This window comes from Pseudopodoces humilis, chromosome 16 (genome assembly GCF_049639895.1).
Source record: "Pseudopodoces humilis isolate 2021_Gansu_Grassland_sample_001 chromosome 16, ASM4963989v1, whole genome shotgun sequence".
NCBI classification, from domain to species: domain Eukaryota; kingdom Metazoa; phylum Chordata; class Aves; order Passeriformes; family Paridae; genus Pseudopodoces; species Pseudopodoces humilis.
The window spans coordinates 13,022,341-13,036,059 of record NC_142215.1 but is presented as its reverse complement, the minus strand read 5'-3'; the positions used below and the strand labels follow the sequence as shown (position 1 = coordinate 13,036,059).

Here is a 13,719-nt window from a genome sequence, read left to right as displayed (position 1 = left end):
GTAGTTCTGATTTTCTCACAAAGACTTTCAGAGGAGTCACTGACTCAGGCTGTAGCCAGTCCTGGTGATGATGCAGCAGAAGGGACTGGTTTGGCTGCCAGCTCTTGGCTCTGTGAGCTTTGCAGTGCTGGCAGGAACAAAAAGCAGTAAAAACTTGCCTGTCACTGAAGTCAGCAGCTCTCACAATGAATGCAAACACGGGACAAATCTGCTGAGTAAGAAGATGCCTTCCTACCCGGTAACTTTAGAAACTAGAAATCTGAACAGACAAAAAAGAGACTAGAAATTGCTGGCTGCAAGCATGTAATAAAATCAGGGGTGGAAATGAACAGTGAAATGGTAGAGGCAGCATATGATGGTATCTCCCATACACATTATCCAGAGGGTGCTGATAGCATAAATTTTCAAGCCATGTTTGCTGTTTAGGTTGCATTTTTGCAAGCTAATTTGAGGCAGATGTAAACTTAAGGCTGTTTTCTGAGGATGTAAATAAAGGGCTGCTCATTCTCGACGACAGCACAGCGCTGTCCCATGTGGCCAGCTGGAAGTGGTTTTATTGGTGCTGCAGGCTGGGCTCAGTGAGAATCACCAACAAAATTGGCTTTTTATTTCTGAGGAATTGCCCATCTTCAAGTCAAACATTTGTCTGCATGAGTGGGAAGGCCAGTTTTGGCTGGGTGTGAGGATGCTCTGGCACACCCGGACAGCGCTGCACCTGCCCCGGGCAGCGCAGGGTCCAGTGCCCTCCTGGTTCGGTGCTCTGGGCGGGGAGCTCTGGGTTTGGCATCCCCGCCCTGGCTTTGGCACAGCCCTTCGGTAACGTCGCGCCGGCTCCAGGGCACGTGTTGCCGATGTTGGCTGTGCCGGGGAGCCGTGCGGTGTCCCGGGGGAAGGCACGGCCGGCAGCTCCAGCCGCAGCTGGAAGGCTCAGCCTGCCCGCAAACTACTACAGCCGGCAGCGCCTTCCCGGCTCGGGGGTCGGCGGAGCTGCCGTCGGCTCCCGGCGCTGTCCGGGAGGAGCAGCGGTGCGGGGCCGTGCTCGGCCCCGATGGCGCCGGAGCCCGCGGTCCCTCGTGCCGGCCCTGCCGCCCCCCGCCCCGGCGCATTGTCCGCCGCGACCCCCCGCCCTGCGGCCCGCCCCGTCCAGCGGCGTCCCTCCTCCGGCCGGCCCTGCCCCTCGCCCCTCTTCTCCCCAAAGGCCAATGGAGACGAGATGCAGAGAGTAGGGCCGGGACGGGCGCGCCGGGGCCGCTCCGTCCGTCCCCAGTCTCCTCCCCTCGCCCGCTGACCGGTCTGTGGAGCGGCCGGCGGGGCATGCCAGCCGCGTCCCGCTGAATGGCGCCGCTCCGCCGCCGGCCGCTGCTGCGGGCGCTGCTGCTGCTGCTGCTGCTCCCGCTGCCAGGTGAGTCCGGCCGGCCCCGGCCCATTGTCCGCCCGCGCCCCGGCCCCGCTGCGGCCGCCGCACGTGGCTTTATTTATCCGGCATCGGCGGGACCGGCCGGGAGGGAGCGGGAACCGGCGGGGGCTCCGCGCTTTGTTCGCGCCGCCGCGGGGCGGGGGGGCCCTCCGCGCTCTGCTGAGGGGTTCTCGCTAACGATTCCTTGTAAAATCGGCCTTTTTACGACGCGCCCCGCTCCGGCTGCTTTGGCAGGCTTGTAAAATTAGCGAGCGGGCCGGGCGGAGCGGTCGCACCTGTGTGGGCGCCCCGGGGTCACCGCGCCCCCCGGCCGGGCCGTGGCGGCGTCCGGGCCGGTGTGGAAGGCGCTGGTTCTCTGGCTCCTTGGCCTGAGGGCTTCGCGGCGCTTGGAGTCAGTACCAAGTTTCCCTAGAGTTGTCGGAGTTCGGAGCGCTCGGAGTGTGTGATAGCGATGGCTTCACCTCGTGCTGAGAGTTCCGCGGGACGACCCGCAGCTCACAGCGCTGGGTAACTTGCACGCCTCCGCTTACCTGTCTGTCCTTACGGGCAAAATGTTTTGTTGTTTTTGTTTGTTTGTTTGTTTGTTTTTCTTCTCTCTTAGGAGTGTGGTGCTTTAGTGAACTGTTTTTTGTGAAAGAGCCTCAGGACGTTACTGTGTCAAGGAAGGATCCGGTGGTTTTAGACTGCCAAGCCCGTGGAGAAGCTCCTATAACAATTACATGGCTGAAAAATGGAGGCAAAGTGTCTGAAAATGAACGGATCTACACTTTATCCAATGGCTCGTTGTATATCACTGAGGTGGAAGGAAAGAAGGGAGAGCTGTCTGATGAAGGATTTTACCAGTGCTTAGCTCTGAACAAATATGGGGCCATTCTCAGTCAAAAAAGTCACCTCACACTAGCAAGTAAGTCCCAGCTCCTGTTTATTAACCTGCTCCTGAGTTTGTGACAGCAATTCCCTGAACAGCACACAACCCATCATTTTGACTGTGTACCCAAAAAGTTAAAATGAAAAATTATAGAGAACCTTTACTTTTTTCTAGATGTTTAAAGATTTTGGGAAAAACTTATGGTGGTGCCTTTTTCAGTCCCTGATGTGGCAGAAGTGGCACAGGAGACCTCTTGGGCAGTGGTGCCTTGTGTGGGTGGCTTACGTGTGTCATTGGTCTGTGGAGCAGGTGGTGATGCAGAGTTATGCTGACTACAGAACTCCTGGGTCTTTTTTCCCCAAGTGCTGTTCTAGCAGCCTTACAAGGGTTATCTACGGATCTGATTTAAAAAGAAGAAAAAGAAATTCCTTGTTCAGTTCCTTGTTCCAAATTTGATGTTGTGTCATGCCATGCCATCTTGGGCAGGGTGGAATGATTAATGTAGATGTTTATCTCTGGGAGAAGAAAGAGGGGAAAGGTTTTCTGGTCAACTGTAAGGCCTTGCTTTTCTGACACGTGTTCAGCCTAGCAGATGTGGGTGCTGTCCCTTTAGGTTCCTCTGGAACCTCCCATAAGGGCCTGTTCTGTGGTTTCACTGGGAAGGGAGAGTCGTGTTTCTGGAGTGACTCCCTACTGCTGGGTGAATGCTGAAGGAAGTAGTTGTGTCTAAGTGCCTTTATGGCTTTAACAGACGGGTGTTTGACCCCGGGGGTTTGTTGCCCTCCATTTTCCTATCATCTTTAAACACTGAGCAAGAGATATGTGTGAGGAACGGAATGCTGTGTCTTTTTCCATGGCAGTGCAGAGCTTTGCCACTAGACTGCTTCTACAGCATGATCTTCTTTTGCTTCCCAAAAGTACATGGAAATATACTTTTCAAAGAAAAGTAAATTTTGGCAAAGTAAAGAAAACTTAGATTTCAAAGAAAGTATAACACAGAGAGTACACAGTTTATATAGTCTTCTCATGTTCCCTCTATAATAGGACTTAACTGATGAACTTAATCTAATAGGAAAAGACTTCCTTTGACCTCTTCGACCCTGTTCTTAGTAGCAAGTTGAATAAAACTAGTGCTGGTACCTCTGTGAAAACTTGACATTAGTTTTAAGTTGCAACTTTTACTAAATTCAATCTGAAACTAGTTAATGAAATTGGTTCATTAGTTTACATTAAAAAATGTCTGAATGTTAACATTTGTTGGCTTTTTTCTGTGTGCTTTTGACCTGATTGCAAAAACTTTCCACGAGATCCCCCTGGAAGGTGTGAAAAGCCTTGTTCATTGAGCCAGAGCTCTGGGTGATTGAAAACCATCCTGGAAGCAGGTGGCTCCCAGTGAGTGCTGAGTTTTCACATGTGTAAGAATGTGAAACGCTGAGTTCTCCATTTCAAAAACCTCTCTACATGTTACTTTTTATCTTGATTGTATACAGGATTGATTAGACTAAGTAATTTGTGGGTGCTTTTGGTAAAATGGTGAAAAATTAAGTATTACAATTTTTAACATTTAAATTTACCTCTCTTAAGTTTCAGAGTGTCAGCATGATTAAAACTTGGACAAGAAAACCCTCCTAAAGAGGACAGGATTTTTTTGTTGTTGTTAACCAACATAAAGCTAAGCAGTGGCTGATGGATTCTGTGGGTAGGACTGGAAAATTTAGGGCCACTTTAAACTGGAGACACTGCAAGATGAGCTCTATTCTTAATACCACAGAACTTCTATTGTAGTACAGAGCACTATAGTAGAATAGCATGTTAATACAATTGTTTTTGTTTGGTTTTATTCAGACAATACTGAACTTCTGCAAACGTTTATTTCTTGCATACACATTATTTCATCAGAAAGGTGGTTTAACTTTGCTGATTTTCACCAAGAAAGTCCTGTGAACGAATAGATTGTGTGCTGTGGAGTGAGATTCTTGTTTTGCAGCCCTTTTTTCCCCCTTCCTCGCCTTCTCTGTAAGACTGTGACAAAAGGTTTCTTTTTCTTCTTTGAATACTTGAAAGGCTTTCTATGGCTGTTGGAGAAAACTGAAAGAGATAGCGGATCCATAATGATCACAGTAGGTGCTGTTGACTTAGTGATTAAGTGGTTAACTAGTGGCCAAACATGAAGTTATCCCATGTAGCAGTCCCTTCTTTTTAGTCATGCACCAATCTGACCCATTTCAGAATGTCATCTTTACTGTAAAGCTGTGAAATTGGGCAGTAATTTGTATTGTGATAATTTGGAGCCCATAAAACACGTGCAAAATTAGATTTTTCTCTCGTTTTCACAGTGTTTCTGCCTCCTCTCATGAACTGATTGAACTTTGCAGACATTTTAAGTGAAATAAATGAAAGTCTTTTGGGGGATTTTGTTGCCTTACAATTTTTCTTTTTAGAAGCAGTTGTCGGTTGCTGCAAAGGCAAATTACCTTGTGGTCAGGGTACAGAGGGAACTATACATATTAAACAGGTGGAGAATAGGCATTAAATGGGCATTCTTTCTTTGGAGGAAAAAAGCAAATGCTCTCTTCAGTTACTGGTAGCAGCGGGGTGTGAGGATGTTCTTTTACTTTGCCTGGTCAGAGGTTTTGCCAATAAGCTTGTCTTTTGCTTCAGAATTGTAATGTTTAGTGTTGCATTTGGAAATCAAAAACTTTAATCTGTCCAAGAGTTTAAGATCTGAACACACAAGGAGATCAGGTCTTGGTTTCTAAAGTTAGAAACTGGAAGCTGAAGGTTGCACTCTTGGCAAGAATTCCATTATTCATGTGCAAATTAAGAATTCACAGGGTTAAAAGGTTAGAAACTGGCCAGGATGAGGTTTACCCTTGTGATAAAGAGCAGATGACCCTCATTCATTGGCCAAAGCTTTCATGTAGCTCCTCTGCAAAGTTAGTGATTGCCATGAATTGTTCTTGAGGAATGCAGAAATTCAAATGTGAGCAGGCCTTTCCTTAAGTGTCACTATGGAGCCTTATCTCCCGAGCACATCAGAGTAGGTCTGCAGGGACAGGGTTCCTCCCCAGAGGCCCCAAGGCTTTGCTTTCCTGTTGTTCATCCATGCACAAAAGAATTTGACTAATTTAGGGCTTTTTTTTTTGGTGAGATCCCCCTACTTTTTTAAAAGGAAACTGGTCCTGAGGTAGTGCTTAGGTAAAACTAAATATTAGTTCCAGTACATGCTTGTAGTTACTTCCAAAGCTGGCTGATTGATGTGGGGGCAGAGGAGAAGGTCCTGTCTGCTTCTTTGTGAGGCAACATGTTGGGGGGAAATGGTACTACTTAAGAGCATGACTTAATCAAAATTCAACTTTTGCCACTGAGAGAGATCCCTTTTAACAGAATATAAAGGGAATGTAAACTTAAGAGAAAGTCCTTTTAGTACAACTTTGAATCAGCCAAAAGTAATCAAGCTTAGATTTTTGTTTTCCTGCATTTTAAAATTTTGATTGTTCAAGCACAGTTAACTAAGATTATGTCTAAAAATAAAGCTAGACTTCAAATAAAATATTCTTCAGGAAAAATGGAGAAGGTGGATCATGTTCTGAAGCTGGTAACATGGGCATTGGGCAGTGACTGGATAGGTTGCTTACTGTTTATGTCCTTTTCACTAAAAGTAGAAATGGAAGTGTTGAGATGGTTAGATGCTATATAAACAGCATTCCTAGATAACCCTTTCTCCTCCTGAAATTTGGCTGAATTTATTTTAATGTTTGTGAATTAGAAGAAATGTAAGCCTAATTCTTCTTGTACAGGTTTCTACATTTCACAAGAGTGAAAGGTTCTGCAAGCAGAAGGTTTCTGGGAACATGCTCCTGGAGGGAAGCTGTGTGTATGCCCACTGCACTGCAGCTTGTGGAATGCTGGGCCCTTTATGCAGAGCAGGCTATCCTTGGTGGAAAGTTCATAATTTTGTTTACCTGCTGAGGTAGTGATGTGACTTCAGGTCCCACTGTCCTGCCAATAACTGGCCATATTTATGTTTTTATAGCCTAACAGCATCTTTTGCTCTGCTTTTAAATATTTGCTCTGAAGAGTGCATCCAGCTGAGCCTCTTTCTGTGCTGTGACAATCATGTTTCCTTAGCAGTTCCAGCTGTTTGTTCACACTTCAGCATTGTGCTGTTCCTTGCGTGGACATGGCTGCATGTGTAGCTACTGAACAGGGAACTGGTCTGGGTTAAAATTAAAATAATAGAATTAAAACAAAAGATGGTGTTTAACCCAGATGAGTTCTCTGATGTGGTTTGTCTTGGAGCCACTCAAGTGATTGCACTGGTGTAACTGAGAGGACTGAAGTGGAGGTGGGAAGACTTAGTGGGGACAGGGGAAGGTAAATGAAACTTACACTCATCAAACTATGGCCTTTGTGAAATGTGTAGGAAAACTTTTGCCTCTCTGCTACTGTTTTTTTTTAAAAAATAATTTTTTATCTTGCCTTAAAATAACAGGATTAATAGCTGTGGTCTATCAATATAGTTTTCACTTTCTATGGAATCTGTCATTTCAGGTGCTTCCAAATGGATATAGAAGTCAAAGTTATGATTAATTATTTTAAATAGTAATGGAAAGAGGTACAAATTGTGAAAAAGAAGGGTGGTGTTAGGGGACAGAAGTGGTTTTGGACTGAGGTGGAAGAGAAATGGCAAATGGCAGCTGTAGACTACAGTCTTGTATTGAAAGAGCAAGGTCTTAGTGCTGTAGAACGGGTGTGGTTACAGACAGCTTGAGGAACCTGGTGGTCTGGGTTTTGACAAGTGCTGCCCTACTGCTGTTGCTTTGATTAGTTGATTTGAATATCCTGAGAGGAAAATTTGTTTTGAAAATTTTGTCCTGAGAGTACACATGGCTGCTCCTTAGTGCATTTAAATTCCCATATTTTTTAGGCAGGAGGATGAAGTTCTAATCTCTTAGTCAGCAATGTCAGTTGATAACTGTGAGGAACAGTATGATTTTTGTTCTTTAACTGAGATATCCTGAAGAAATAAGAAAACTGGGAAATACTATCTTTCTTAACCCTTTTTATTTTAGTGTTTTACTCTACAAGTCCCCAAGCATCTTTTGACCTGAAGTCCTGCATCACCTTGACAGAAAACAATTATCAGCATCCTTTTAAGACATAACCATTAGTTCCTTTTTTGTTGTTGTTGGTATTAGGGCACTCCTTTTTCAACAATGACTGGGCTGCACTTGTAAGAGCTCTTACACAAAATTAGGAATGGCCTTTGATATTGTTACCAAGATAAAAAAAATGTATAGAACTTTGCTTAGTGTACATGAACAGTGTGTTTCCACTACTATGTCACTTGAGAGGCAAGCTTTTTATGGGTTTCCTCAACACCTCAGTTTCAAATTTGTGTCAAGCCTGATGCCAGACTGAGGCCTTCCATGCCCTTGCTTTTCTTCCTAGCTGGTCAGACCAAAGCTGTCAGGGTTTATTTACTAGTTTTTATCAACCTAACTTTACAATGTATAAAGTTTTTACTAGCTTCTTTTTTTTTAAAGAATACTCAATCTTTCTGGCAGGGCACTCTATAGCTAATAAAACCTTCACCTACTTGAGAAATGTGGAAGGAAAACATGGTGCTGTGCTAGATGTTGGTCAGAGCTGTGGCCAAAATCACTCCTTACCTGGTGCAAGTTCTGTGTGTGCTATGTACACAAACCTGTGGAGATTCCTTTCCTACCTGCAAAGCAATGTATGGCAGCAAAAGATGCTGTTCTGTTCCTGCAGTGTGGTGCTCCCCCCCCCCCCCACTGCTCCCTTCTTCCCCCTCCCTTTTTCTCTGCATTTCTTGGTGTAGAAATTGTTGAAAGGGCATTCACTAAGGCCCCCTTTTGTCAGCCAGCTCTGATTATCCTAAAGAAAAGGATCTCACTCTGAGCAGTTGTTTGCCTAGAGACTTGTTGTCACGTCTTCACAATTTAACAGCTGTGGCTATTGATGGTGTGCAGAACAATTTAAGACAATGACAAAAGAGAATCTTGGAGGAAGAATTTAAAAGTTACTAAGCGTTTTCCTACAGAAATATGGTCATGCCCATTGTTGGACAAACTTGTGCTTAGTAGTTGTTTTCCTCAGCATTTTGTATTTTTTCCACACTTTATCTCCAAAACTGTGGGCATAATCTTTACTTAGTTTTGCTTTTTTTTTTTTTGTTTTGTTTTGTTTTGCTTTTGTTTCATCAATAGGCCCAGCTGTTAAATTGGGATTGATTACTTCCAGTCTTTATAACTGGTAATCACCACCTAAGTGAAAAAGTAATCAACAATGTCAAGACTCCACATTTTGTTGAGTAAGTGTGGGTTGTATGGTCAACATTAGTTCTTAGGGTCAACCTCTAGGTAGCTTTTAAGCAGCAGCATTTTAAGCAGTGTCTACATTTTAAAGTTGATTGTCTCAGCAATTGAGCTTAGAGGTAGAAAAAAAATTGCACTCGGTCATTTGTATTGGGAGTTAGAAATCCATCTGGCAGCCTTCCAAAACCTGCCTCTATAGTGGAAACAATTTTTGGTTGCATGGATTAAATTGTTACTTTTTAAAGACATAAGCAGCAGACTTAGGGAAGAGATGTCTGTGAAACCACCTGAGTATGAACAGTGTAATTATGAATTAGTGTATGGAATTATTGTAAATGCCTTCTGTTTTGTCTGTATGTAAAAACTTTGGAGGGAGATGGCCTTCCTAATTTATTAGAGGAAAATATAAATAAGCATTACTAGACAGATTCTTTTTCTGCTGCTTTTACTTTGTTTCATAACCTTCAATAGTTATTCTGTTGGTTTTGTTGGGTTTTTTTTCAATGAAATCGAATTTGGTTTTAGGTGAGTGGAAGTTTTTTTTTGTTTTGTTTTTAACAACATAAATGCCCTTGAAGACAAAATAAATTAAGTGGCATCTGGATAATACAGTTAGCATCTCAAGGCCCTGTTCAAAGTGCTTGTTTCTCAAGTGCCCATCTCCTGTAGTTCTGGTAGAGGTTTCTGACACATCAGAGCATCTACAATATAGGGAAATAGAAACTAGGTATCATTTCCCTCAGAGAAAGACAGGACTGCTTCTGAAGTTCACTTAAATTCATATTATCAAACCAAACAATGAAAGAATGTGTAGTCTTTGTATTTTATGGGGTAAAAATCTATGGGTTCCTCAGTCTTTCTGTGCCAATATTACAGTAAACAACTTTTAAAACTCCCACTGTGGCCAGAGTATTTTCTGCCTTTGGCTGATGAGACAGCTGTAAATTTTCCAGTAGCTGAGCCTGAGCAAGTTTGGTTCTAGCCTGAACATTGTGGCAATAGTATTCAGTAAGTAGCTTTTTGTTCACTGGATGTCAGAGCAGTAGAATGCAACATGAGAAATTAAATACTGAAAGTGAACTTGTTATAAATGACATAGGGAATGCTGACAACAAACTTTATATCCAAAGCTTTAATCAGGATTTAATAATTTGAGGCAAAAGTTGCAATGTACCAAGACACTACTTCACCATCCCTGGCAGGGTTACTGGGGAGGAAGAAAGCCAGCAGTAAGTGCAGGTCTTTAACCTTCTGCAGTCATGATTCTTGCATTTATACCAGTTTTAACTGACTTCCTCTTCTGATTAAAGTAGTGACAATACACCCTTATTCTCATAAATTATATGAAAGTGTTTTTATGACATTGTTTCTGCACGTGGGCAAAGCTTTGCGGAAAGGAATGATTCCTGGAACACAAAACAGACAACAACCATCAATTCTTCCTCTCAAGACCTCACATTTTCTTCATCTTCATCTCAAGACCTCAGTTACATTTTGACTTGTATTTTGCCAGTTTTTTCAATGGTAGAATACTGCTGAGCAAATGACACCTCCAGCTTTGAATAAAAACTGTGTTTGAAAGCAGTGTCTGCCATCAGAGTCCTGGTACAATTCTCCTGGACAGCGACAAGTAAGATGGTTGTTGTTTTAGAATGGTGGCAGAAATGTATTGTGGAAGGCATGAAACCAGCTGCAGAGGGTTTGTCTATCTTAGTTTGTCTGTCTTTGATATATTTTCCCATCTACAGAATCTTAGGAAGAAAACTTCCTGTGTACTGACTGATACCAGGGGACTGGTATCTTCTGTTCACTCTATCTTATTCTGATGTGGAACATCTTTGCCAAGAACATGCTTTAGTAGATGGTAACGTGGGCAGCAAATTCCATTATGTGCAAGACTTTTGGAATTGCAGCTTTAGGTGGAGCAAACACAATGTTTTAGGAAGGAGAAAAGTCTGTCTTAGTTGCAAGCTGCTCTGGCTGGTGTATTGATGACACAAGGTAAGCAAAACTTACCTTGTCCTAATCCTCTAGCCTCAGAACATGCTAAAATTATGATTTAGAATTTAATAATGAGCAATAATTTACTTTGGCTTAGAAGTGTGTTAAAAATTTGCTCTTTAGCTCTGAGGTGCAGTAGTTTAATTTTGAAATTATTTGAAATTATTATGAGAGAGAGTTTTAAAAGGAATAATTACAGATTGACCAGGCGTAAGAGGTATTTTATTACAAGAGGTAATAAGAGGTAAGTTATTAAAAGCATTAAACATGTCATCTGGTGTTCTTTCAATACATAGCTGAGGGGGAAGTTAAACTAAGTGTTTACAGCTTGTGGTGCACGTCTTGTATATGGTGATGAATAAATGTTGGAAACTGGAGAGAATCCCGTGAACAGAAGCAAATTTCTATTTTCAAATTTGATTTTTAGTGTCTTCAGATAATAATCCTGATCACATAGATTGAATACATTGTTTGTTCTCATTCCAGTAGGTCAGAGTTTTTTGTATAAAACCTTCATGTTTCTGGGGTTTTCTTGGCTCAACTTTGAGCCATTTCAGACTAAAGTCCAAACAAGTTAAAATAAGTTTAGAAAATCAGCTTATATCTCAGCCTTTGTAGAGTGAGTTTCTCATGTGAAGTAGAAATGGCCCATCTTCTCCCTCTAAAATAATAAAATTTTATTTTTTTAAAGTATTTTACAAATTTAGTCTGTCAGCTCTTTTAAGCTGTATCAAGACACTTTCTGTACACCTTAAAATGGAGAGGAATACATATCAAATAGAAAAGCTTTTAATTTATTTGCTGATCTGTTCTAGCATTGAAGATTTTCTCATCATTTGTGTCCTCTCCCATGTTCCCACTCTTTCTTTCTCATGTCAGGTGCGGGCTGGTTTTTCTGCATTTAATTAGTTTTTGTATTTTCCTTTTCTCTTATAAATTGTCACGTATGTGCTACAACATTGCTTTGGATCTGAAAAACTGCTTCTGGTGATCCTCCTTCCTTATTCTGTCTGATGCCTGGAAGGAGGTGCTGTTTTCCAGTGGAGCTTATTTTCACAGCTGTGGCAAAGGAGGGAAGTGTCATAAGATACCTTGAGGTCAGTTTTGACCCCAAATTTAGATGAGGTAAAAATGATTCTGAAGAAGTATAATATCTTGTCTCAGGTGGTCTGCTGGTCACTTAAAATCAGGCAATAATTATGATTAAGAAAAAGCTGTTTTAATAGCCATTGCAATAATGTACAATAAAACCAGGTCAATGTTACACAGTATTGTTTTTGGCCTGACAACTTGTTACAACTGCAAGTTTTCAAATAACCCATTATCTTTTCAAAGAAAACTTAGTCTTTGAACATGCAGAAGAATTTTAAATGCTTACTCCTGCTTGTACAATCTTGAACATATTAATAAATTGCTTAGATGACTTATCAGCAAATTAACTAGGGTAAATTATTAAATTACCATTTCACCATCCACATCAAGATCTCTAGTAAACCTCTAATAACTGTAACATGTGCCTCAGGCAGCGCTGTGCATTATGTATGTTCTTTGTAACGAGAATTCGTTGACTTTATGAAGCCATTGACAGACATTTATCATTTTGTTCATTAAACTTGTCTGTGACATCCGGTAAATTGATGTTAACTGGAAATATTCTCTGGGAGTTCTGGCATGACTCTGTCATTTGGCCTGAGGAGAAACTTTGTACCTAGTGTGTCCCAAATTACAAGGGTGAAACTTCCTTCCCCCACCTCCTTTTCAAAAGCCTAAGTGAGCATATGACCAGCTCTTTTTTTCCCTCTTGCTTTTAATGCTTATTTATGCAAGCAGCCCTGTAGTCCACAGTTTGCAAGCAGATTTATCACTGATCTTCAATAGAGGTTGAAAGTGGATCCTGCTTTTATTAATTCAGCCAGTCTGTGCCAGGAAGGCAGCTCGGTTTTATCCCACGTACAAGAAATTCACTGTGGAATTCTTGGGAGCATTGATGGGAGTTTTGTGACATTCCCAGCACATGGCAGTTAGTCCTTGTTTTTAATGGCCATAATCTTTACCCAGTGCTGCTGATTCTTGCAGTCTTTGGTAGGTGACCAAATGCATTGCTGAAAGCCTCTATAATAGTGCTTTGTGTGCTCTTTTGAAATTACTTTGTTTGGGATGATGAACAGTATTTCATTTCTTTCTGCTCTTGAGCACCCAGTGTGGAAAAAAATACACACTTTTAACACCTGCCAGTGTTTGATTCCTGTGAGATATCCTATTAACAACCTCTACCAGAGATAGTTATCAGCCTGCCTTCTAGTGTTCCTGTTGTGCTACCTGAATCCAGCTGTATCAGGGATCTTTCAAACAGAAATGAATGGACTAACAAATTGTGCCATAACTGACCAAAATATTTACTAAAGGGTCTAAGATACCATCAAAAAATTGAATATCCAAAAAAATCCATTACATAAAATTTTTGGGTTTTGAGAGAAAGAGTAGAGCAGTTGGCTCTTGAAAATATATTGTGTCTCACTACATAATAGTTCACTGGATTAAATGAATTTATTGATTTCTGCTTCTTTACTGACACACATTTATGAGCAGTTTCTTTGGCACCATGGCCACATGTCAAAGGTCATAACTTTCCTTCACTGTGGAAGAATAAAAGCTTTCAGATGGTGAATCCCTGAAATCTAAACAGGGCTTTATCCTCCCTTCCCCCCTCAATATAATTACTGGTTTTGCATGGATTTATTTAGGATAAATACACGATAATAATAAGAAAACCGGTACATACTAAAGGAACCCCTATATTATCTATCATAAAATAGCTGCAGGAAACTCTATACATAAAAGGCAACATATCTAATCTTCTAATAGGTATCTTTATGGAGCATATGGTAGTATATTAGACTCCTTTATGGTCAGAGATTTTATTGAAAATGGTCACTTTTTACAACAGAATAAATATTTTTCATGAAGAATTTTATTAGCCATGGTATAGAAACAATATTTCTTTCCTTTTAGAGTTATGTGTACTCTGTGCACCAGAGGAGATCCTGGAAGTAGATCCTACTGAGAGAATGAAGCACTTCGAAATCTGT

At 41.7% G+C, this 13,719-nt stretch overlaps 1 protein-coding gene across 1 annotated transcript in view; it reads left to right on the top strand.

Moving 5' to 3' along the window:
- Positions 1 to 321: 321 nt before the first annotated feature.
- PRTG (protogenin) overlaps positions 322 to 13,719 on the top strand; it is a 76,642-nt gene continuing 63,244 nt past the window's right edge. The window contains exons 1-2 of the mRNA XM_005521754.2: positions 322 to 1,402; positions 2,019 to 2,321. Coding sequence (XP_005521811.2) covers positions 1,336 to 1,402; positions 2,019 to 2,321 — 370 coding nt within the window. The 5' untranslated portion in view covers positions 322 to 1,335. The remainder of the gene's footprint in view (positions 1,403 to 2,018; positions 2,322 to 13,719) is intronic.